Raw genomic sequence first — 26,274 nt, 5'->3', positions numbered from 1 at the left:
AGATGCTTAAAATTACACCAGCTTGTGTAGCTCTATAAAGATGCTTTGCACTCTGGGTAGTCACTGAAACATGTGGCAGTACAACCTTCTCCCTGTGGGATCTTGGAAACCCCAGTCTGCCTAAAGGTTCAGCAACTGCTGGTCACGCTGTCGCCTCAGCACCTCGGAGTACATCTGCAGCAAAGCCTGCTCTGTTCTCTCAGTATCAATGGCACTGCACAGAGGCACTACATGCAAGGCCACAAGCTGGCCTCAACACTTGTTTTGCTTTAAACACTGCACTTGAGACTGGAAAAATAGAAATCAGAGGAAATCAGTGAAACCTGCTGTTTCAGTGCAACTCGGCACATTGGTGATCGTGAATTATACACCTCAAGGCATCACCTTTCACTGCAGAAACTGAGGTCAAGAGGGACTCCTTATTGTGGCAACCATTTGATGTTTGTTTCTATTCCAGTGGATGGCCAAGCTGTGGCCTGAGGGAGCTTTTATGAAAGTTGGAAGGCTAGTGTTTACTGCTATATTAAGAACAAAATGTAATCTGACCCGCAATGGTGTATCCAGTAGGATTTTAATGGAGCTATCTGAGTCAGACTCACTATTTTCTCTCCCAGCTGCACACTCAGCAGTTCTCACAGGTGCAGGCAATCCTCTGAGCAGTTTGTGGTTTTTTCTTAGCTCAGCTCAGCTGTCTTCCCACCAGCTGCTCACTGTGGTGCCATTAAAAGGCAAGAACTGCTCTGCCTTTTCCCTTGCTTGCTTTACCTGGTCAGAAGTGTCACAGTAGCTGGGAAAGCCATGATTTATATTATGTGCCACTGGGCAACATTCCCCTCTGGGGAAGGTTGCACTGGGATGCAGGGAAAGTGCAGCATGCCCTGGTCATTTCCTGCTTAACCTTTCAGCAGGAAGGAAGATGATCACTGATCTAGGCGAGTTCTGTCTATCCTGGGAAGTCTCTTTCTTCTCTGTGCATGCCCCCAGGGAGTTCCTGCTCTGTGCCAGTGGTGAGCTGTACAGGAGGGAGCAAACCAGCAGCTGCCTTCAATCCCTGACCACAGCCCCATCTGAAACAGTGTTTGTGTGCCTCTGTGTGTGTGTGTACAGCATCACAGCTCAGGTATCATCTCCTGCTATTTGGCTGTTAGTATCACAGCAAGGATTTCTGGTTATGGACTCAGTACACACCATGCTACTGTTATCACTCTTAGCAATGCAGCCACATCTTCTCCAGCTTTGCACACAAGTAAGGAAATTCTTCAGTAGCACGGAGAGCTCTGTTTCACGAAATTGCTGTGCTGTTGGTGCAAAGCCTGCAGTCTCTGTGGTCTGGGTTATGCACACACTGAAGGAGCTGAACAGGCCTGAAATAAGACACAAAACCAAACAAATATTTAATAATCACTTTGCAAGTACAACAGAATTACTTCACAGTTACTGAATGCAATAAGAAAGTCAAAGTGCATGTTATATCCATGCTTATCAAGCAGATGGATTTTCTTAGGGGATTTTTTTTTTTTGTTCTTGCTGCAGAATAGAAACTTGGGAGTTTTAAAGACAAGAGCAAGTCAGTATAAACCAAAGTAGGATCTGACCTCGCAGCACATCAGCTGTTCTGCAATATAACAGGTAATTACAAAAAAGAAAGATCTCTTGCACAGACTGTGGAATTCCTGCCATGCTGGAAGCTCACCATCTCTCTTACTCACTGGTAAACTCTACTGCTACAACAGAAAGCTATTGCTGTGAATGTTACATATGATGAGATTTTTTTCTAATGCATCCAGTGAATCCAGTTTTAGAGTTACTTCTGGAAGATACTATTGACATGGACAAAAGCAAGAGAAAATGACCAGCACCAGTTGGTGCTACATGGCATGCAAAGGCAGATGCTCAGCTGATACAGACCCACGTGGCTCTGTTTGCAAAGATTACAGGGGAGTGAAGCCAACTTCCACAGTCTATCCTGAAGTTTGGCTTTATCTGTACATTCCTTATTTTATTGTTATTCTGCATATAAAATAGCAAAATTAATTGTCTGTGTTGCAATTCCCAGTTGTTTATATATGTGTTAGTTGAGGTTTGACAAGAAGCCCCGCTTGTCACTTTACTTTCAGCTGCGAGTTGTGAGACACAGAAATGTGTGTCAGGGTCCTCCCTGTGCTAAGCAACAAGGAGGCTCAGCCCATAGCTTAATTCATCACAGGCTGAAATAATCTCTACCTACTTAGAGGTCCTGGGAGTGTTGGTTAAAGATTCCATTTACCCAAAGAGAAAGTAAACAACGATTTGGCAGATTTATGCACCACACCAGCGCTAATTTTTTCACAAAGTGCAGAGCACCCGTTAATCAGGTTCAGCAATACCCAGAGAAGAATACATTGCTCTGCCTTCACATTTAAAGACCTATCATTTTTCTCCTTTGCAGACCAATTTTTCCTTACTTAAACTATTGTCACAAACTCAGAAGTTCATAGAAATCTTTGTTTACTTTGGAAATGTTCTTATCCAAGTATAAGTCCTTGACACTGAAAAGCTGTTCCTGTCAGATAAGATATGAGCATTATGGAATGTTTGCCACTTTTCTAATGTCTCTAAAGAACAACTTTGCTCTGTGTGAAGGTCTCTGAACCCACATATAGGGGTAAAGGGTCTTTGGCTTTTGCATTTCCTCAACAGGAAGATGATTTCAGGCAAGTCAGGACTTGGGCTGCTGTTTCAGTCTCATGTTTTTTGCTCCTGACAATGGTAATTACAGTGATTAGTAACACTTATTGCATCTCACACCTCACTCTCTGACAAAGCAGCAGGACAGAAAGCATGCTCAAACCATGGAGAAGGAAGTAAGAACCACCCTTGGCACCCTGCATTATCTGTATGCAGCAGGGAGGAAAGCTGCCTGTTTGGTTCAGAGTATTGTAGATAAAAGCCCAGTCAGAAGAAAATCTGGTGGCTGGATTGCTCCCTTTCAGAAAACAACTGAACCTGCTCAATGGGAAGAGTAGGGCAGAGAGCAAGCCCCTGACCCTGCCAACCCCAGGGCTGCAGCCTGGCTGGAAGCCCCTGAGAAGGACCCAGCCACACCGGAGGGATGTCATGGCAGTAAGGAGGAAATCCACTCTAGCTTGCTGTAAACCTGCAGTATTAGTTTTATGTTAGCAAAGTCATCACCAGAGAGTGGATGATTACCTGTAATTGTCTTCACAGATGATCTTAAAGTTTCGTTCTTCTAAAATGCTTATTAACCTCTGAATGGACTGACCTGAGCAGGATTCACTGTGGAGAGAAGACTTCAGTTACTTGTATTCCTTGTGTGTACAAAATGCCCACCTAAATTCCACACTGTGTCACTGCTTGATTGTAGGTAAGATTCTTTAAAAGCTTGTTTGCTAATGTGCTCTGAAGTCCATCAGGTTTGTGGAGCTTTGGCTACCATTGTGCCCTTGCTGGTAGAAACGATGTGGTGCTCACTGTGCATCTTGCAGGAGAGCTTGGGGCAGGAGGACATCTGTGGGACATGACTCAGTCCCATTCACAGCTCAGGCTGCTCCAGAACTGCTCCATTGCTGCTGCTGGCTTCTGCCCACAGCAGCACAACACAAGGCTTACTGAAATCTGGCAAAGGGCAAAAGGGTCAAGTCCTCTGTGTGATGACAAAAGGCCAGTCATGAAAGCCAGCAGTGAAGTCCCAGGTAGGAAGTGAGATAGGAGGAAACTGATAGAAAGCAGGGGACGAAGCAGGCTATGAGCACCTCCTGTATGTCTGACTCAGTTTACAACTGCTGCTGCTGCTCTGTTCTGGCAAGGAGATGTTTCAACCACTTTTGCATTGGTAGGAGCTCTAACTTGTGTACTTATTCCCTTCCAGATAAAGGTTTCAAGAAGCATGTAGCACTCTCATACCTTGAAGATCTTTGTCTCTATGTTTAATTTAATTAAGTAGCCCAAGGGCCCCAAACCTGTAGTGAGAAGTTTGACAAATGTCATAGGCACAGACAGAGACACAGCAAAAGACTTGTTACCTCAAGGTAAAAGTCATCTCCCCATCCAGATTATAGACTCACTTCTACTACTGGGGACAAAACCAGTTCCTAACATATGACTAGTGGAGATCACTGCCAGCTCTTTTTTCTTCACTAGACTTGCCAAGCTGTAAGTGATTCAACATGGAATACAAATCAGAAGATATAAGGAATACACACTATTGGGGCTACCCCCCCCCCCCCCCCCACTCTCTTCTTTGAAGCAAGTAAAAAATAAAAAGGAAATTGCTATGAACTTGTCACAGGAGGAGGGTGCGTCCAGCAAGAGGGCTGGCAGGGCCTTGCTGAAGCTGTTGAGGGGGAGCATAGTGGATTTTCTATGCTGGGAAATCATGGCACAAAGGATTCAGTGCCATGTGTGGGGAAACTGATTACTCAATGTCCTTTTTCCTCAGCAGACCTTTATGCAAAGGACCACAAGACTAAGTCTGGTGTGCTGACCCCAGCATAGATGCACACCTGTGAAGCATGGCAGGGGTGTCAGCTCATGTGGAAAGGGGACATTTCTGGGTGTCTGGGCTAAGGGAGGGGCTGCAACACTGGAGCTGGAGCTGTGTCAGAGAGTGAGGCTGGCTGAGCAAGGTCCACACTCCTTCCTGAGTTGCACTGCATCATCACAGCCTGCTTCCTGATCCATGGCACCAAAGCTGCTGTGGAGATCATTAAGAATAAGAAAAACTGTGACAGTGCATTGTGACCATGTGAGCCACAGAACTGGCTCTGAAAGAAGGGGTCAAAGGCACAGAGCCTCATGCTTAGTGTTTCAAATGTGGTAGATCTGCAAATGAATCTGAATGGGATGAAAAATATCACTCAGAAAGGCTCCGATGTGATTTGAGGTTGCTGTTCTGGTATCAGTAATTCCATGGTAAGCATTTCAACTACAGATTTGTTATTAAAAATCACATAATTATTTAAGTAAGAAGAGACTGTTTGACGAGCTGGAAAATATGAGCTGGATAAGGTTTCCTAGGTCCCAGTTAGGTTTTGAGTATGTCCATAGATGGAGACTCCACAACCTGTTCTCTCATTCTAAATGGCACAGCATAATTATACTACTGCTTGGACAAACATATCCATGTTTGGATAGATACATGGACATGTTTATCCTTGCAGATATAGCCTGGTCTTTGACTTCAGTGCTGCACATTTGTAGACCTCAGTGGAGCTGAAAGGAACTTAAAGGTCATGGGACCTCTTGAAATAAAGAAAATGTAATTTCACTGTGTTTTATCTATAACTCTTCAGCAGTACCTGCAACACATACTAAGGGAAAGAGCTACAAATGTTATTTTTTTTTCCTGCAAAGTAAGCACCTAGAAGATGAGTGTAAAGCAGATTTCATGAATTTAAGACAGTGTTACTGCCAGACCTGAGCTGTGCCCTGTGCCTTCCACACACTGCTCGTCACTGTGCACCAGTGTCACTTACCTTTGAGGTCCACCAATATTTTGCATCAGCCAAATGTGCACTTCAGACACTTTATCTGGATCCAGGTTAAAGATCTCAATACTTCCAAAAATGCTGTAAGAATGGAACATGAAACAGCAAAACACTCTTAGTTATCTCAGAAAGATGTAGAGAGTATGCTCCCCAAATATTAGTGCTTATTAGTGCTGATAGTACACTCTGTGAGAGACCATTATCTTGCTAATGGATTTTCATAGACTATTTTAATTGCCTTATGGCCAAATGTCCTCATTCTTATTTCACTTTCAGGGGAACTTTTGCCTGCAGAGAGAAACAAGCTGAAGTTTTGACATCTTTAGTGCCTCATCTCCTGTTCAGCTTCCTGGCTATTGATTTGGTTTGATGCCAGGGAAATGGCCATGGCTGTTTCCCCAGAAAGCATATTCTTCATCTTTTGATATTATTCAAGACTGCACTTCCAGCCAGGTAGCCAAGTCTAGTGAAGTAAAATCAAAGAAACTGTAATAATCAAGTTGCTTTGAGCAGTAAGAGCACACTGGATACCCCATTCACATAGGCTCTGAAGGATTTCAGTTACAGTCTCTGAATAGAAGGAGTGAAAAGAATCAGCTTTACAACATCCAGGTTGTAGCAAAATCCCTTTTGCACTGGGACTCACAGGCAGACAACCACATGCAGCCCCACAGAAACATGAATGTGTTGAGTGAATACCTGCTGCTTCTGAAAGCTCCAGCTTCTACTGATCCATTGAGCATCACTTGAACCACACCACATGCTGCTTCTGCAAACTGAACCAAACAATGGACATTACACTCTGACACTACATGCAGTGCCATGGCAGACCTGGGGCTGGTAGAATTCATTGATGTTCTCAGAACTGTCTAATACAAGCAGAGGATCTGGGCAATAATTTTGCAGAACATAACTGTGATAAAGCCTCCTTAGACAGCTATGAATTGGCAGTCTAAGGTTGCATGGGACTGTTACAGCAGCTTGTCTGGTTTCAGTTTTTACAGGGCCTTCCAGAGCCCCTAAGCTGCAGCTGTCTGTAGTAACTCACAGTAATCCTCAGACTGCTTTAGCTTAGAAAGTAAAGACAAGCCAGAGCAGATTTATCACTAGTTTAAGGACACACAGACCACCACATACTTGTTTCCTTGTGACTCATGCTCTGTGTTCTTTTGTGGCTCAGGATTTTTCTCTCTTGATATTTTAGTAGAATTATCACTGAGTTTTTTTTAATTGGATTTTTAATATTCTGGATCATGTAACCACTGCTTTTTTTATTCTTTTAAATTCATGTCCAAATATTTAAAGACTACGGAGGTGTATAAAGTACTTACTCTAGATGTATAACGAATTGGTAAGGCAAAGAATTTTTAAAAAGCTTAATGCAGGTGACTGTACTTATAAAATCTTTCATGTCCTCATAAACAATGCAACTCAAACTCAAATATTGAGAGCTGCAGAGTTCCAGGAAGCTTTATTATGTGTAACTTTCAAATGTATTAAGCATGAGTTTTAGTAGCTCTTGAATTTATATGGCAAGGAAGACTGCAGCTGAGCAAACCTGAGTCTGTATGAGGTTCTATCTCCCACATACTCTGGAACTGAACCATTTTCACTCCTAGTTTACCCTGAAAACATTTTTTTTTATGGTGAGTAGACATTTTCTTACATACATGAGAACTGGAGCATACAGGAATGCTTGTTTTCCACCTGCGTACTGATTTACTAATAGTCACACCAAGGGTGAAATCTTGAGAGACAGGTAAAATTGAAGTAATACAGGACATCAGGCTTTCCTCTGACAGTTTGCTCCTGTAAAGTGCTGATTCAACAAAGCCAGGCTAATTGCTTAACTGGAAGTAGCAGGATCTCATTCCCGTGATGGGAGTTGGCATGTGTCAGTGGGTGGGACATCACAGGATCCTTGCCAGGTACTGATGTGGGAGGATGTGCTCTTCAGGTTTATGCTGGGAAGTGCAAGGGGATTCTCGGCCTCTCGGAAAATGTCTGTGCCAATTTGGGTACTGTTTTCCACGTTAGCATGATGAAATAGATTTTAGTGTAGCAATTTATGTTCTGTGATTTAATTAAGGTGATTGTTATAATTGTGAGTATTACTTGCAGAGCTCCAGGTCTCTGCCAAAGGTTGTTCTAGACACTGACCTCAGCCTCTGTCCACAAAAAAAAATGCCCGAACTACAAGGACATCAAATGTTGTGCATAAAATATGGGACCTTGGATTCCAACACCATGATTTTTAATATCTGGAGCTAAAGCTTTTGTCAATTTCTACTAATCCGTCTTTTAAATCCAGTCTGCAAACTCATATTTTTTGGCAATGTCAGGAACTTAGTGCCTTTCCTTGCTTTTGGATTCAGGGAGATGTAGTCAAGATCTTACCATCTTGGATGCCATTTTCCAGAACACAGAACCGGGGTTGCTCTCACATTCATTTCGTTTTGGACAAGATTCATAGTTGATTCCTGAGAAAAAATACATTTATAGAATAGCCAAGGTTAGAGTGAATATTTTTCCAAGGCTCATGTGGCTTTGTGAGCAAAAAAATTTGCCCTGTACTAAAGCAATAAAGCCAAATGGGGAGAGGGCTCTAAAAGGAAAAGGAATTTGCATTTGTTCAAAGGTCTGTCTGTTTATTCACAGTCTTTTCAGGGAAGCGGTTGCAGATCCCGTATGAAAATAATTCTCAGAAAACTGAGAAGGGAAAACACACGACCCCAAATGTAAGAAGCAGGTAGGCTCTTGACAAGTACTGTCTGATTGCATTCAAAAATTAAACTTTGCCCAACATTTTCAGTAATTCCAGCCCAGTTTAAAGGTTCCTAGCCTTAAGCACCAACCCAGGAGTCGTGTGGGCAGTGATTCCCCCAAGATATCTGCACACTGCCCCAGCACTTTGATATGGCCAGGTCCTTTTTGAATGACATTCCTGCTTTGCAGTTTGTCCCATAGGAACCACGGGGTGGAAACAAGCAGACAAAGTAAAGGGGGCAACAACTTGGTGTTAAAATAACATCCTAAATTGTGGTGTTTAATTTAACCTAAGAAATAGGTGCTATTTTCAGAATTCCAAAATATTGGACAGTTAAAATTTTAAACTAAATCACTAGAAAATAGTGTGAAAAGGATTGTGTTTAGGTGAAGATTACCTGGGGCAGAGGGGTCTCCACACCATGAAACTCTGTCGGCCATATAACCCAACAAGGTGTCCTCCAAGGTAAGGAAATTTTGATTGGATTTTGTATAACGATGGACGAGGTCACCTGTCTTGCTCCAAAACAGTGACTGTGAAATAAGGTACAATGTCTGGTAAGTGATAACTATACTACAGCTGGCTAGAAAAGTGTTCTGGAGAAAACCAGAAAGTAAATGACAATGAAGGAGTTTTAGTTTTATTGAAATGCAGCGAGTTCACCCTAGCAGGTCAGTTCTTATTTGAACACTGTCATTCAAAGAGTATTTTGGGTAGGCTTTTATTTTTGGTGGAAAGGGACATGGTTAGCTTTTAAAGGATTTTGGAAGAAAGGTTTGGCTAGTTTCTGTAGGATATTTACCAAATTTATTGCTTGTTTGGAGCTGTGGATGGAAGAACAGCTTTCTGGAAGCAATGTCCCTGCGTGATGGCATGCTCCTTACCGAGAGCCACATGCTCAGGGAATGGGAACATCCCTGTCACTTCACTGGGATGATCCTGGCTTGAGGCAAGCCTTACACAGGGATGATTCCCAGAGACAGCATATGGGCAGGGTTACTGGGGTCCAAAGGTGTAGCTGCAGGATGGTGGCAGTAAGAGCAAAAGTAAAATGCCATCCGCAGAAACCTTCAGACCCTCACAGTTGTATGAGTGAGATCCCATTGCCCAGACCAGGTATCCCACCACGGCCCACCCTGCACTGTGCCTTTACCTTGTTACAGGGTATAGGATGACTTGCTAGCTCCATTAAAGGCTGATAATCTTCTGGTGTGATATTACAGGGATTCTTGTAAATGAACGCATCTTTTAATGATTCCCATATTTTTAGACAATCCTTATCTCTGCCAAAAGATTAAAACATTTTTAATTTTATTAATAAATTTATTTAGTAATTTATTAATTTCACAGGCACAAATATTCATAAATATGTATTAACATAGATAGTAAATATTTATGAATATTTGTGCCTGTGAAAGGCTCTCGCTCTGTTGTGGTCAGACACTCTGGATCAGATGTTAGAAGAATTCCAACATTCCAATTTGATGCTCAGGCATCAAATACATGATCCATTACAAAAACAGATTATCTTCAGCAGATTAGGTATATACTGAGGAAAGAACAGCTTAAAATCATCTCTCTTTCCTGAATTTCAAATTAGTTTACTGCAATATCTGAATGTCATCTAGGTTTTAACCCTTTAAAATGATCAGTGCTGATTTTGCATAACCAAAAGATCAAATTTCTTGATTATTCACACCAAATAATGAGAAGCAAATAGCTTCTCAGAATATAGGTTGTACATTTTAAAAGTATGGTCAGATAGAGCAAGACAAAAATATGGCTTTGTATGTCCCTGCAGAGTGTTGATCCAGAGAAAAAAAAAACCCTGTAATTTAATTTAAAACAAAAGCAGAGATTTAGCTGTTTGGGATCTGGTTTTTTTTATTATTTTTTTTTTAATTTATGCACTAATTTGCAGGTATTGACTTTGCTAAAGGCACAGTTGATTTGCACACGTATAACCAGGACCCAGATCAGGTGCCACTGCACAGCGCTGTCTGAAACTGAGCCTGGGAGCAGGGACGGGCACGCCAGCCTGGAGGGACTCCAGCTAAGTGGCCAACTGAGGCAGCCCTGGCACGTTCTCTGTCACAGGTCCAGCCCTGGTTGCACTAGGGACCACACCTCTCATTTATATGAACCCAATTTACCTCTTGGCAATTAAAGATGAGAAACAATGCTGTTTTTTTAAAAGGACTATTGCCTTTCATTCAAGAGCCTAAATGCACTTTCACTTGCATCACTGTAGAAATAACAAGCCAAACTGTGGGTGCTGCAGGGACGGTAATTGTTTTGCTCTTGCACTCTTGTGTCAGCAAGAATTCACATTTTACTTAGCAGGACTTAACTTGGGTGAATTAAATTTTCTCCCGGAGAAACATTTATCTGTCTGCAAAGCACAAATAACCCACAGAGACCATACTCCAAACTGTGGTACTTTATTTAGGGGTTAGGAAGTTGTAAATACCTCTCCTTGCCACTAAGGATTACAACATGGACACACTGAATCATCCAAAATAGAGGGCTCCTGCTGACTGAGGAGTGACATTAGAGAATAGGCAGCTGTTCCCCTTGCTCTGCACAGTAAATAGTATCATAAAGACAATTTGTACAGCTTGGCTGTAAGCCAACATGTGCCTTGCCAAAAAAACAAAACCAAACCAAAAAGAACCCAAAAAACCAAACAAACAAACAAAAAAACCAAACAAAAAACCCCAACCAAACCAAAAATGCCTGAGAAACAAACTTTTCGCTTAAAGCTGCTCCCAAGTCATAGAATGTCTTGATTTAGTGTTCCTCCTGGATTTGTAGAAGGAAGAAAGGCTGCAAAAGAGATCCTCACTCTACCGGTTAATTACATTTATCTAATTCAGATAGCTCTGGAGTCCATGGGGAATACTCTTATGTCCCACACTAACATGGGCCTTGGGCTCTCTCTTTCTCTGGCTTTTGTTTGTATATTTTGGGTTGCATGAGAACTAATTCTGCATCCTAACCGCAAATGCCATATAATCTCTTCAGGCATAATGAACTTCTTCCTTTGAGGCTGGCTTTGTTTATACTGAAATATCAAAAGCATTTTATTTTACTATAGACTCTGAAATATTGAATCCAAATTCAGTGATTCAGTAACATAAATATACTCTAATTTTGTGTTTAATTTTTTCAAGTTTTATTTTTATGAATAGAATTGTGTAATACTAGTAAATGTGAAATAATAGCTAACAGAAAGAACAAATGAAATCTTCTTTGAACTTGAAAACTGCAACATTTCTCTGGAAAACAAGAACTGAAGAACTTGCCTTAAGACCTTTTTGAGCCAGAGATTCTACCCTGAACTCAGTATAGCATACAATAAGGGTTGGTATACAAATAAACTTTTCCTTATTAAATTCAGATGTTATACATACTGCAAAGCATATCCTCTGTTTGTCCTTACATTGGGATAGAAGTTGCATTTTCCAGTAAATTTTAGCATTTCTATCCATTTGCCTTGTAGAAGAATATCACATTAATCTATCAAGTGAAAGCTGAGGCCAAGAATATTTCCATTAGCATCTATCCCAGCAGCCAAATTTTAGTGTGCATATTAGAAAAATGGACAGTTTCTGCATCATTATTTCCTGCATATCCATACACTGGTCTGGCTAACCTTGACAGAATATCCTTAGACTGAAAGGAACAGGATAGCACTATCTGTTACTATAGATATTTTTTTGCTTTGCTTTACAATTTTTTTTTTCTTTAATTGGACATGATGAAGCAAATTCATCCCCAGTTTAAACTGATTTAATTGGTATAATATCAAGGATAAGTTTCATCACCTCTGATTTCAGTTGCACCATGAACAAAGCCTGGCTTTCAGTCCATTGATTGCTGAATTTCAACACTGAATGCTGAAAACATCTTAAGAAGGGCGTGTGCTGCCTCTAGTTTTCTATTCAAGAATTATGATGCTTAAAGTATGGGACTCATTTCAAATTTAAAAGTAAAGAATTATTTCCAGATGTTGGAGAGCTCAATCAACTCTGCCCATGTTTTTAAATCACCCTGCCAGGCAGAGACACTTTGCTGGTGAGACCTGTTCTCCCCTGCAACCAATATCAGATTTTCCAAGGCCCAGAATTTTATTTCTAAAACATTGCAATGTCTTCAGGCCACCCTGAGTTCTTAATTGCAGCCTTGTGGTGAAGCTCTGAAGTTACAGCTGGAAACAGTCCCCTGAGTCCATGTACCTAACGTGTGCAGTGATCAAATCTCTGCATTTGGTGTAAGAAAATCCTTCTCATTTGCTACCATCACTAGCCAGAACTGTGATGAACCTAAGCACTCAGAAATCTGACTCTTTAAAAAGTCAGCAAGATGTTTGTGGTTGTAACATAGCTCCTTAAAGACATAAAGCCAGTTTTCACTCTTCTGGGGATCTAAGGCATGGGCTTCACCTGTAAAAACCCAGATATCTCAGAAGGAAAATGTGTATCAAATGAACTAAATGGTGTAGCAACATTTCTGCATCTAACAGACCCATCTTTGCCTGTGTCAATTTATCTGCTGCATTTTGATAAACTTTGATGTCTGTAGACAGCAGTGAAATTTATACATCCATAGCTGATCTCTTTTTTCATGTGAGCTTCTGTGTAGCTATGTCTTTATGTCAGGAATTATACAAGGACCAATTATACAACTGGTATACAATTATATACGTATACAATTATATGTTTATCCCTGTGTTGAGAGGAATCCCTCTGTAACTCAGAATCCTTTCGCTACCTTTTCTGCCCCAAATATTTACGGGGTTTTATTTCTTCAGCTTTGCCTTCCCTACTTCCAGCCTTGCCGTGTCTCACTGCTGCTTTGGAGCAGTTTTCTTGGAGCTGCTGCCAAGCACAGCCCAGGCAGTTGTGGTTCCTGGAGTGAAGCTGGGCTAGGAGCTAAAAGCAAGGAGAACACTGCCATCAGGTGGGAGAAGGGGCTCCTCAGGAGCAGCAGCTGAGGTCACCCCAGAGGCGAGGGTTCTTCCTGCCAGGTGACAGAGCACAGGGCACAGAGCTGAAAATGGGATGTGCACTCAGTGCTTCCTTGTTACTGTAGCACCTAAAACCTCCCATCAGGTATCTTTGTCTTAAAAATCAGACAGCTACTAATGAAGAGAGGTCAGCCGCTGTCATTGCTGAGGATTTGAGGACATTAATGCCTGCTGGTTTCAGCATTAGGATAATGGAAAGGGGGAAAATTAGCAAGGACAAAAATGAAAGAAGAAAATAATATCTATCAAACTCAGTGTCTTCAATAAGCACAAGCCTCTTGTTTTCAATTTAGTTTAATTATTGCAAAGTGTCTTCCACCATAACACGTATGGTGAAAGATTTTTTGTCAACCTGAAAATGACATGTTGATTTTTTTGGCAGCTTGATTTGGTAAGTATTGCTTTCTGCTAATTACATAGTTCAAAATTCAGTAAACAAAGCATTGGAGGAACTGACTGGGCATAGAGAGGGAGATCCAGAACCCTGCCTCATAGGAAGATGACTTCTGGAAAGGTTGCCTGTAGGTAGAGAAATTAAATTCTGCGTGGCAGAGAGGCATTAAATTCTCCAGGCACCCCCTCTCTGCCATGAGGTCTGGAAAAAGAAGTCCTAAGTGAGATTGCTGCTGGGTGCAGCCCAGGGCTTTGTGTGTTCCTGTACAGGGAATGACCTGGAGCAAGTGACAGCTCCTCATCACACCAGTCCTTCACCTTTGGCAGCAAGAAGAAGGTTTTAAGGGCAGAAGTATTTGTGGCTTTGGTTTATGGTTCCTGGAGTATTTTATGTGAGTGGGGAATTGCTGCTGCAGGACAACACTGAGTTTTGTCACCCTTCTGGGAAGGGTTGAGCCAAGAGGTGGCAGCTGTAACCAGTGAAGAGGTTCATCTGCACAAGCAGATTGTTTTACTGCCTGGATTTCAGCCTCCCTGGGTGAAAAAACAAGCTACTGAAGGAGGTGGTGTTTTCAGAGGTGCTCTTTAAGTGTAACGGAGCCTCCAGAATGGCAGAAGTCTCACCTGGACTGCATTTTGGCAGTCATAGTTGCTCTATAGTTTAAGCTTCCAAGTGAGAGCCATGTCATCAACAGATATAGAGGGAATTAATTCTAGCTGGCATCTTAGCCTTTGATCAGAAAGGGTATTTGTAGTAGAGCTTCAGTGTTAATATTAAGCTTCTAAGAACACTTCTGTAACAGTGATCTAAATAAAAGTCCATACAGGGAAATATGCAATGGCTTAATGCACTTTCACTTTTCCCCACCCCTAACATGAACTTGCACTACATTGTTTTGTTTTGTTTTGCTTGTTTTTTTGTTCCTAATAGAACTAAAGCTGCTAGAATGTGGCATAAATGCAGTCATTTGTGACAAGTCCCTGCTTCAAGGGTGGGCTCTGTCAGCAGGACACAGACAAGGGAACAGATTGAAGATTTAGTACATCTCTGAGTGAGCTTCTTGATAATTCCTTATTTTGTGGTAATCTCCTGGGAAGACAGAATGCATCTTTAGCATGTTTTTTCCCTTGGATACTTGAGACAGACTTTCATTGGACTCTAGATGGAAAAAGGATCTATTCCTCCTATCCTTATGGATAACCAGAGATATAATTCCTCATGGTGCTCTGAGGTGTTAAACAGCTCTTGAGTTTTAACCATACCTTAGCAATGACAGCTGAGTTATATCACCTCTGAATGTGGGGTTTTTTTCACTGACATCTCTACAGATGTTATAGAAGAACAGAAGCAGGGAAAAGTGGGAGACAACAGTATTCCCCTTTACAGCTACAAGCTCATAAAAACATTTAATAACTTCAATCCTAGGATGGTGCTATAATTTTGACAGCCACCAGACATTGCCCTGTAGAGTCAATTCCATAAAATCAATAAACAAGAGAGAAGGTAAAGTACAGGCAGCTAATTGACTGCTCATGGCTAAATAGCTGCAAGAAGTTACGGTGAAAAACTAAGTTGAAAAGTATTTCATCAGCAAATACTTCTGACTAACTTGTAGAAGATCAGTACAGACAGAAAAATATTCTCTCTATTATCTGTGATTAAAACCAAAGGAGATTTTGATTGCAAGGATATTTTAATATAATGATATGTGTAAACTAACCCAAATATGAAAAATTGTTCGAAATCTTATGGAATCTTGCAGTAAGAATCATTAAATATATATACATTGTACAATTAATGTAAAAAAGTTTGTGCATATGAGAAATACAGAGTAATTTAATAGCAATTTTTATATGATAAAAACTCAATATAGAAAATGGATAGGTGAGTTGATATATGGCTGTCGAGTGAGAGATAAATTCAGATCTCCACAACATTTCTGTACCTTAGTAGTACATTGATGTTGGCCATGGACAAAAGATAATGTATCTTTTGACATCTCCCCGTTACCCTTGCCGGACGCTCAGACCTTGGGTTGTCTATGGAGTTAAAGCGTGGGAGGGTAGATTTTCAGCACAGAACTGAGCCTGAGCTTTGCACAGAACTGGATGGCTTTTCACAGCCTAGCAGTGGCATTTATACTCCAGAAGAGCAGAAATAAATACGCTGGAGATTCATAATCTCAAGAACAAATAAATGATAGTTACCCACTGCCCTATGAACTTGTCTCTTGCTGAAAGAAAGTTAATTTCTTTCTGATGGTCTTCCTTTAGAAGGAGATGACAACAAAACCCAAATAGAGTCCTACCTTACGGCCCAGAGCAGTTAGAGAAACTAGCTTTAAGCAGCATGAGGACTCTTTTGAAAGACAAACTCCAGAGCCAGTAGCCCTGCCTCTATATTCTCAAGTACTAATCACTGCCTTTTTGTGCCCACTAAACATTATATTCCAATTCCCCATTAAAGCTCAGTACAGCATATTTCAATAGAAGTGTACTTTTGAGTAGGACTCAAAGAGTTGTTAATGTTTATAATAATATCTTTGCTACCAAGAAACTACAAGAACAGTCAAAGTCCCTTGTATACAATTTAGGGAAAGAGAATTGTAAAAGAAAACCTTGTTATAAACATTGAAGGATAGAATAAATGAAAAGCAGAGCAATGCAGGTTTCATATAGCACAGGCTAACACAGAAAAGGTATTAAAGTCAGCACACAAGCACATGAAATAAGGAGGGGAACTTTAACGGCATACACAAATGTTAGGACGTGGGTATTTTAATAAGCAGTGTGCTATTATAATGATACAGTGCCCATCTTAATGCTGAGAGACAAACCAGTAGTAGGAACAAAATATCAAGACAATTTTCATTAGAGATGATCCAAAACATTTCTACATTGCTGTTTTTCCTAGTTTCCCAGTGGACTTCTTCCAAGTTTAAAAGCTTTTTCTAAGAAATGAAAGAAAAGGAAGGTACTTCTGGTGATCATCTAATCCAACCTCTGTCTCAGAGAAGGTTTCTCAGGACCAGGAACTGTCTAGTTTTGAATGTCTCTAAGGATGGAGCTTCCACAAAGTCTCCAGTCAACCTGTTCCAGTCTTTGATCACCCTCATAGTAAAAAAAAAAAAACCCTGTTTTTTTCCCTATGTTTAAATAGTATTTTCTGTACTTTAATTAATGTCCATTGCCTCTTGTCCTGCAGCTGAATACCGTTGAGAAAAGCTTGACTCTCTCTTCTTTGCTCCCCTCATCTGTATTTACCACCTTGAGTCTTCCCTTCTCCAGGCTGGACATTCTCAGCGCTCCCAACTCCCCTCTGTATCTTAGACACCTCAATCACCTTCGTGGTCCTTCCCTAGATGTGCTGCAGGTGTGTCCCTGACTCCCTTGTAGTGACAAGACCAGAACTGGAGCCAGCACTCCAGACACATCTCACAGGGCTGAGCTGAGGGGCAAGGTCCCCCCTGTCCCCCAAATGTTCCTTCTCGTGCAGCCCAAGGCGCCGCTGGCTCTTGTCACAAGGGCATCCTGATGGGTCACGTCCAGCTTGTCACCAGGCCTGGTGTCCTTTTCCACAGACAATGCAAATAAAGCCTTTTGTTTGCTCTGGGACCAAAAAAGATGGCACGGCAATGATAACAGATTTTTTAAAAGTGTATTCTTACAAACAGAGTCCTTTTCTGTTTGATGGATATCAAATTAGGAAGCTCTAGAAATCTGCTGAGCACTCTAAGCAGCTCTAATGCATTACAACGGGGTGGTAACTTGTACTCTTCAGAAGACTGATTCGGTAATTGTTTCTCTCATGTAAGGCACATTTTCTCAATGAAAAAAACAAGCCTTAGCTAAGTTTCAGTATAATATCATGGCTATAAAAATAAAGCTAGGATTTTTGTGAGACTGAATCAAATCATGGTTATTTAGTACCATGCTTGATGTGAAAGCATTAACAATCAGTGAACAAACACAAAGAAATTAGATTAAAAATGCCTAGTAAAGCATGAAGGCAAAATGCAAAAGTAAGCATACATCAAACCCCAGATTTCTTTCGAGAAGAAATGACGCTGTGAATGCAATAGTATCTCACACAAAATCATGGTCCATATGTTCTTTTTGATAAAATGTATCTCCACCTCCACAGGCTGCAAAGGAATGGGAAGGAAAAATGCATTCATGATTGTGCAGTCAGGAGACAGAGCACTCCTGGACATACACCAACTCTTACTAAATTTAATGGAATTATAGACTGTTAATATTTGTTAAAACAGAACTTGCCACTAACGATAAAAACAACATTGGTTGATCTGATTATATTTAAGGGGGAAACATATTCTGTGTCCATACAAGATTGCATGAAAAATATATTGAAGTTTTACACTTTCAGCTTCATCATCAGGTTTTTGTATTGCTTATTCAGGCACAGTGGCATTGTTTGGCCTGGCAGTTACATGTGTTACAGATACTGCTCCCTGTCTGTATCCTTGGTGCCCTCTTGCTTTCAGAAGTTAGACAAAAAATAAGCCAGTTTGACTTCAAACAGTTTTTAAATAGTAGGTCCTTGCCAGGTTCTCCGGACAGATCCCTATGTAATGTATTCTGGGATGATCCTGCTTGGCAATGGAGGTTGGACAAGCTGACCCTCCGTAGTCCCTTCAAACCTAACCCATTCTGTGATTCTGTGGTTCTGTGAATTGAAGACCAAGAAGTGACTGCAGCTGTGAGGGGGGAGCAGTTACTAGCTGAGAATAAAAATTCTCTCGAGCTGCAAATGTAAAATCATTTATTTCTAGATCCAAAAAAAGCCTATTTTATACTTTGTGCATTAGTGACCATTATGACCTGTTACATAACGTGGCTTATCCACTCCTTCCCCAGGTCACAAAGTGCTGCTGATTCCTGCCCTCAGCCTGCCAATTCAAATGTGGTGAAGAGGAAACCTAAACCACTAACTTAGGCTACAGCTGTGGCAATTTTTTCTGCCCCAATAGGTACAGAGGTGCCAAACCACCAGAAGCAGCACCCTGCGAGTGGTGGGTGAGTGATGAGTCCCCACAACAGGTCTCTGTCAGCACGGATCTGCTGGATGCCCTGAGCTGCGCAGGTGAGCCTGCAGCGCGGGGCTCCTGCTGCGCTCCCCACCTGCCTGTGCCAGGGAGAAATTCTCGGAAACTTCGCGGCGCTGATTCTGGAGGTGAGACTTGATAGCCACAAGAGGGAGTCCGTATTACTGGAGAGGAGACGATAAAGTCATTGAAGGTCAAATTCTTTCTTCAGATCAAACTGCTTTTGTCTTTATTCAGCCCAAACTGCCATACATAGTGATGGCCATGCAGGATTTTTACGAGACTAGTGAAATCAGAACTTCTAGCTTCTGTTATTGTTGGAAAAAAGGTAAAGCTATCAAGCTACGACAAGTTATTGCTTTGGAGCCAGTATTTTCCAGGGCAGTCAAAAGAGAAATATTGTTTACTGTCAGTATGTCGGTGTGTGATTCTGTATGCAGAGAACAAACCTCCTAAAGCCTGCTGCTATGCCATCTACATTTCTTCCTAAAAAATAGGGCAAATATTGAAAATGCTCTATTGAAATATTTGGTATTCTCTTTCTCTTCCTCTTCTGGTGCAGTTTTTGCTTCTCTTCACACAGGTGAAACAGGTAATCATACCTGTCACCATTTTTTGCAAGCTTTTTCTTCGTTGGGTGTGCCCCAAGAAGTAAAAACTGACAATGGTCCTGCATATATATCTCAAAAATTAGCCACATTTTTAAAAGATTGTGGTGCTCATCACATCTTTGGTATTCCTCATTCTCCCACAGGTCAAGCGATTGCTGAGAGGGCACATCAGACATTAAAACACATTCTTGATAAACAGAAGGGGCGAATAGAGGCCACACCACAGATGAGGTTGAACAAAGCTTTATATGTTTTTAATTTCTTAAACAGTTCTGTTGCAGAACCCGATCCCCCAATTTTTAGGCATTTTTGAAATAACATGCAGGCGAAAGTGAAAGAAAATCTCCTTGTTTTAATGAGAAACCCTGAGACAGGACAAATTGAAGGTCCTTTCCGATTAATCACTTGGGGCAAAGGGTATGCTTCTGTCTCTACAGGTGCAGGAATTAAGTGGATCCCTGTGAAAAATGTCAAACTGTATCACTCCCAAGAACGTGTTGATGAGTCCAAGACCGTAGAAGCAAGTACGCAGACATGAGCCGCACAGAGAGATCGCGGGTCACGCCTGGTGTTCCTTGTTCATCAGTGGAACCTACAGTCTTCTGATTTTATGCCATTTATAGATGTGTTAATTGTTGGTTTTGTAGAGTTCTTTTTGGCAAAAACGTGGCTTTTGTTTTGTTATGTTATAGATCTGCTCTGTTGGATTTTCAAAGGTGAAATTTTATTTTAAGGTCAAAAGCAACCTTTCTAAATTGGTATATATGGGTGGATTTTTTGCCAAAAATTGGCTCACAAAAAAGGATGGAGCGGAATCGAATGATATGCTGGCATTGGTTGGTTTTGATTGCTTCTTGCAGCGCAGATTTGCCAGTGGAACAAAAAATAAAAAATGTTTGGGTGACCTTAGCCAAGGCAGCAGGCTCAGATACCATATGCTTGTCTAATTGGGAACCAGAAAAGCCTTTCTCAACCTGCCTAGTCAGTGTGCCAGTAAAGAATTTGCCCTTAGTCAAAAAAAAAATTCAATAGTAAGCCTGGTGAAATTGATAGTGGGGGCAATCCTCTATTGAATTGGAGTATTTGTGTTGAAGAACTTCCCAAGGCAGTATCTGAACCCCAAAAATTAGAAATCCTTGGTTCTTAAATAATGGATTTTTGCCTTACGTTTACAGCTAATGATTGGCGAGAAGGTGATCCTCCGAAGTAAAATGTTACTCACCATTATTCTGCATACAGGAATTCAAGTTTTTGGTGTAATTATTCAGACAGTTGGGATGTCGTTCCAAGGCTGACCAATAGCCATGACAATTACCAAAAGGATATTGGTTCATTTGTGGAGATAGGGCTTGGCAGGGCATTCCATCATGCCTTGAAGGTGGCCCATGTAGCTCACTGTGATAGCGCCTACTGCTAAAGCGGTCATTAAGAAGAAACATAGGGGAACAAGATCTGCTCATTACTATGATGAGAAGTGTAAGAGTGATTGCATGCGTTGGAATGCTGTGAAAAGGGTTTCAGCAGGTTTGTTTTTACCCCAACTGGCTTCAGCAGAGGCATTGAAACAATTAGATCGGGTTGGATGTTGGCTGAGTAAACAGACTAATGCCACATCCACTGCCATCAGTGACATGCTGACAGATGTTATCAGTGTTAGACATGCTACCCTTCAAAATAGAGCAGCAATTTATTTTCTTTTACTGGCACATGGACACGGTTGTGAGGAATTTGAAGGATTGTGTTGTATGAACCTGTCAAATCATTCTGAATACATCCACAAAAGCATACAAAAGCTGAAAGATTTGACAGCTCAAATTAAAAAAGATGGTGGATCATGGTTAGATGACTTGTTCCCAGAATGGAGCTTTGCACCTTGGCTAAGGAATCTTTGTAAAATAGGTTTATGTGCATTAGGTGTTTTAGTAGTGATACTAGTAGTAATACCTTGCATACTTTAGTGTGTGCGACAAATGATGGACTAAGCTATCAAAGAAGTTTTTATCATACAAGAGAGAGAGTTAGGAAATGGATTCACAGAGAGTTCTTGAAATCTTACAGAGACAGCGGATGAAGGTATAGAGATGGAGGAAGGTTTTGAATTAAGATCTTGGAACTGGTGAGACTTTTTTGAACAATGACTTGTAATTGCTATCAAATATGACTTATGCACTTTGAATTGACTGGACCTTCCCAGAATTAAAATTGCTGTGTTGTAATATAGCTATCCTTAATGTGAGCAAAAATGATGCTTTAAGCAAGTAATAAGAAGATATATTTTAGAAAAGCTATGACATGCAAGGTAGTTAATAAACAACAAGGTTATGAAAGTTTCTTTTAAGATGAACCAAGAGGGGGAATTGTGGGATTCCTTAAAATCAGAGGGTTTTGGGCACGTTGCAAAAGGCAGGCCTCAGAGACAGCAGGATGGCAATTAGAGCTAAGCAGTAGCTATAAGATTTGTCAGCAGAAAGATTACACACGAAGTAGAAAGAAAGGACAAATAGAACAATGGTCTGTGTATTAACGCCTGGGTAGAATAATTCCCTAAGTTGCAGAAAAGTATATCTGGTGAGATATTAGGAAGTTTTAAGCTTAATAATGGAGCTCTGTGCATTGTATCTTAAGGCTTACAAGCAGGTATTGTATTTGAAACAAGCAAGCATTGTTTTAACCAAAGGTACGTGTGCTTATAGTGGTTGGATAAAACTACTGTCAATATGCTTTTGCTTTGCGTGATTGGTCAAAAAGCTTTTAAAGTAAGTTGTAACATTAAGTTCTTGGTCTGCTGCCTGGGATGTGAGCTGCTGGCATCTTCCCATTGTTATAACCATGTAATGAGACTGATGCTAAAAAATAAACAGCTCAAGATGAATTCCTCAGCCGTCCCGTCCCGTTCGTGATTTGTACATAGTCCCCCAGCCGGTGATACTCTTCCTCATGAACTTCATCATGACAGAGTTTATGCAGAATACTGAGGAAATTGCATGTGTACAAATATTAGGAGTCAGCCAGCAGCAGAAATAAATGTGAGGATTGTATGGCACGCAACCAGTTGAACAAAATTATTTCCAGTAGATGCCGCGACACAGTCCATGGAAATGTCCTTTGGTGAGCAGCTTAATGGCAGAGTTTTGGTGAATTTGAAGAATAAGCAAATCAACAGGGTAAAATTTGATTGCATGAGGTGTTTACAAAACTCAACTGCATACAGCAAGAGCCTTTCAGTGGCCTCTCTGGGCTTGGGTTCAGCCCAAAGATTGTATTGGAAAAGAGAAGAGCTTGACTAGAGAGAGCTGGCTGGGCATGGTAAAAGGGCTCCAGTAAGATGAGGGAGAATGCAAAGAGGTCTCCTCTAGGATTCAAGAATTGTGATAGTGAAGGTGTACACTAACATGTCAGAGGCCTTCTTAAATGATTTACAGCACACAGATGCAAAACCAGAGCTAAATGGAGGCTGTAGAACTTTGTTAAAGCCATCTGTGATAGCCAGAAACAGTTTAATATCCATAGTCATGTCAACAATCCCCCTTTTTTTTGAAAACCTGACAGCTATTTCAAACTGAAATATGGCACTCCAAAATGTAATGTAAATATCACAGTGAATAGATTTTATGTTCAGAAAATATCATCGAAGGTGGAACTTAGTGACTTTGATATAAAAAAAGTAAAAATACATGGAAGTGTTCACGAGTTTTCTAAAGGCAGATCTTTTTAAAAAAAATGCACACCAGTGTAAGATTAAAAGGGCAAGAAAAAAATATGGACAAATTTATGAGAAAATGAAAATATTTCTAACCATGATAATGAAGTTCCCATGGTGGGAAGTAGTGGCAGCAACAGTCCTGGAAGAGTACAGGGCACAGCTTGCCCAGCTCATAAGACTGCCCATGTTTCTGCAGTTCCCTGTTCCTGCTCTTCTCTTTGACTAAGTGCACCACAGATCCCATACAACAGAGGATCCAAGGCCTACATTAATGATGAAAGAGAGAGGGATTCAGGATCCCACTCTCTAATGTGTCCTAAAGGCACCCAGTTCATTATCAGAAAGTACCAGTGACAGAAGTGGTTGGTTACACAAACTGTACAGAGCTCAGCACAATCAGAAATGAGCAATCTTGGTTTTGATTTCCAGAAAAGCATATTTTTCCTTCTTCTGTACTCTATGCTTCAGAAAAATTTCTCTCTTAAATAAAATAAAACAAAAAAGGGTCATACTATACAGAAGTAATTTAACCTGAAAGAAAGTGAGCTCACGGCCACAAAGGTATCAGCACTGTTGGATTATGAATAAGCCAAAATACTGCGCTTTCTACTAACAAACTTTTCAGAAAGCTTGTGATCATGGATTTGTAATATTTGTTAAACTGTCCATGAATTAATTGCCTAAACAAATAATTCCTAGAGATATTTGTGGTCCAGATTCAGACTGTGTTGTCAGTGAAACCACACGTGGCTATGACTGAAAGCACATTCACACAAAAAGTCCTTTTCACATCTTCAGCACATATTCAGGTTTCACACATTCACTGAATGTGTGAAATTTGAATGAAACAACCCCATGTAACAAGGGTTATTAGGCCTGAAAACTATTCCAGACTTCAATATTGAGTGCATAATGCTTTTAGAAACATGGATATTATTTTGCAATTTTCAGGAGCTTTTTAATTTTATTTGCAAAAGAATCCTCCTTTCCCTTACTAAAGCCACTCAAATATTTAATGTAAAGCGTGAACAAGTCTTTGTGTGCTCAGGCCATGATTTTCCACATGACCCTTCAAATACTGCAGATCAGCTTTTTCATACAGCGCAGGATATCCAAAGCCAAAAGAAACCCAAATGCAAGCAAACTATACACAGCTTTGTTCTCATCAGCTCAGTGTCAGGAAAACAAGAGGTGGCTATTGCCTTTTTTAGGACAAAGACCAGGATGATTCTGTCACTTTGCCAAGGTGTGGGGCAGCCCCACAGCACTCAGCCCAGGGTAATGGAAAAGTCTGCCAGAAACTCACTGCAGACACGAAGCAGGGTGGCTGGTGCCACAGAAGGGATGTGTGGTTCCCTGCTGAGAGACCCTGGCTGCTCTGGATCCCACCCTGGGTGTCCCCAGTATGTGCTGGGGGGCCCAGGGCACCCCTTATTTCATACCTTGCCTTTCTCTGCAATGAAGGGAATCAGAAAATCAATAATCTAATATACTGTTGCAACCCATGGAATTTCTTCTGCAGGAGAGGACGGATGGGGTGCCTTGGGTGTTGCACTACCTGCTGTGATGAGCTGAGCAAGGACGGCCTCTTGGGAAAGGTGTGTCCAGGGACTGATGAGATGGTATTGTGGTCCACCTCTATTTCTTCATTGCAAGCTCTCAGACGTCATCAACAAGTCTTATCCACATGCTAAAACCAGCTTTGGATATCCAAGATTATCCAAAACTGAATATTTTGCAGTTACTTCTGAATATTTTTCTAACATTTTTGTCTGTTCTATAAATCTGTGTTGAACCTTGTCCTTTCCCTCCCTCCTGTGTAGTTTCAGTTGCGGGACTGCAGTGTCACATTACAGACTTTGGCAGATCAGCTTTACAGCAAACTGCTTCATCTCCATGTACTCAAACCTGTTAGAATTCAGCTTGTATTTCAGCTGGCATTAGGGAAGTTGTAAAATCCATTTATAATTACGTTTTGATTAGTGTTACTTTTATTGCCTCTGCAGGTAGTTTCCTTAAAAAGCCACCACTGGGGCACCGAGTTCCTGTCTGTACATTTTTCTACAAAACAGGGTTCTTAACCTCCTGATTTCTCCCTGTCACTGCAAACGCAGTGCTCACGGCCAGGAGGAGGAGAGAGACAGTTCTGCTCGCCTGACACACGCCCCAGCCCTCTACTCACCCCAGCTCTGGGTGCTGCGCCGTGATGTAGTTGTAGCATCTTCCCAGAATAACTTCTTGCAAGTTCTTCGTGGTCCCCCTGTCCTTCCACTTGAGCATTTTGGGGCCGACCTCGTGCCTTCCGTGGGTCAGGAGAGAGGCCAGCACGACGGCGAGGACGAGGGCGGCCAGCAGGACCGCGATGCCCACCAGGAGGACCGTGCGCTGCCGCATGCGGGCCGAGCCCTGCTGCAGCGGCATCGCGCTGAGCGGCGGCGGCAGCTGCTCCGCCCGGGGACCGCGGCTCCGGCGGCTCCCGCGGCTCCGGCGGCTCCGGCGGCTCCGGCGGCTCCGGCGGCTCCCGCGGCTCCGGCACCTCCCGCGGCTCCCGCGGCTCCGGCGGCTCCCGCGGCTCCGGCGGCTCCGGTGGCTCCGGCGGCTCCCGCGGCTCCCGCTGGCAGCCCTTGCCGCCCCGCCCGGCGGATGCCCGGGAGGCCGGGCTGACCCCCGCCCGCCCCGGGTCACCGGCCGCCCGCAGAGCTCGGGGCTGTCCGGGCCCTCCGGGGACCGCCGGGCACTCTGAGTATCCCTGGCTCGTCCCGGGATCCCGGGCGGACCGGGCAGCGCGGGGCTGACCGCGGCCACCGGGGGTCTGGAGGGGCAGGGTCCGGACCCGGGGCCGCTTCCCCCCGCCCCGCCGTTCCGCCGGATTTAGAGCCAAACGAGGGCTTTTCGGGGCTCGCGGCGGGAATGCTTTTCCCAAGGCGAGAGCCTGGATGCTGTGTGCGCTCTGTGCCTTGCTTTGCCATGAGCTCCCGGAGTAAAACTTCGGGAAGTTACCGGCGGTAACACACGCAGTAGAGTTGTAGAGTTCCTGGAGTCCTCGTTCAAATAATTGCAGCGACATGTTCCATCTAATGTGTGAGTAAAAGATGCAATTCAAACCATCACAGTCTGTTTGCTCTACAGGACAGGTGTTGAATCTGACTTTGCCTAAGGCAAGAAGGCAACTTTGCAAAATCAGCTTCGCAGTAGTCATAAAAACATAGTGTATCGACG

The 26,274-nt window shown here is 42.1% G+C and overlaps 1 protein-coding gene across 3 annotated transcripts; it reads right to left on the bottom strand.

Annotated features, from left to right (window-relative positions):
• Positions 1 to 1,134: 1,134 nt before the first annotated feature.
• CD38 (CD38 molecule) lies at positions 1,135 to 25,914 on the bottom strand. Of its 3 annotated transcripts, XM_072928018.1 has the most exons (9): positions 25,592 to 25,663; positions 25,238 to 25,537; positions 9,407 to 9,536; positions 8,651 to 8,786; positions 7,884 to 7,966; positions 6,186 to 6,262; positions 5,475 to 5,567; positions 3,190 to 3,276; positions 1,135 to 1,364 (listed from the first exon to the last, which is right to left on the bottom strand). In XM_072928018.1, exons 2-9 carry the CDS (start codon positions 25,474 to 25,476, stop codon positions 1,283 to 1,285), a joined length of 927 nt encoding a protein of 308 aa, XP_072784119.1. In that variant the 5' UTR covers positions 25,477 to 25,537; positions 25,592 to 25,663; the 3' UTR covers positions 1,135 to 1,282. The 3 variants fall into 3 exon arrangements, with proteins under 3 accessions (XP_072784119.1, XP_004176672.1, XP_072784120.1); XM_004176624.6 differs by having other exon boundaries at positions 25,238 to 25,914; XM_072928019.1 differs by lacking the exon at positions 3,190 to 3,276 and having other exon boundaries at positions 25,238 to 25,607.
• Positions 25,915 to 26,274: the final 360 nt, after the last annotated feature.

This window comes from Taeniopygia guttata, chromosome 4 (assembly GCF_048771995.1).
Source record: "Taeniopygia guttata chromosome 4, bTaeGut7.mat, whole genome shotgun sequence".
NCBI lineage: Eukaryota > Metazoa > Chordata > Aves > Passeriformes > Estrildidae > Taeniopygia > Taeniopygia guttata.
This window is presented reverse-complemented; position numbering and strand designations above follow the sequence as displayed.

Excerpts from the sequence above, each read along its gene's own strand:
- CD38 (XM_004176624.6), bottom strand. The coding sequence starts at position 25,476 with ATGCCGCTGCAGCAGGGCTCGGCCCGCATGCGGCAGCGCACGGTCCTC. Across the intron at positions 9,537-25,237 it reads GCGCAGCACCCAGAGCTGGG|AGATAAGGATTGTCTAAAAA; the intron begins GTGAGTAGAGGG and ends ATCTTTTGGCAG. Across the intron at positions 8,787-9,406 it reads ATCCTATACCCTGTAACAAG|TCACTGTTTTGGAGCAAGAC; the intron begins GTAAAGGCACAG and ends CTTATTTCACAG.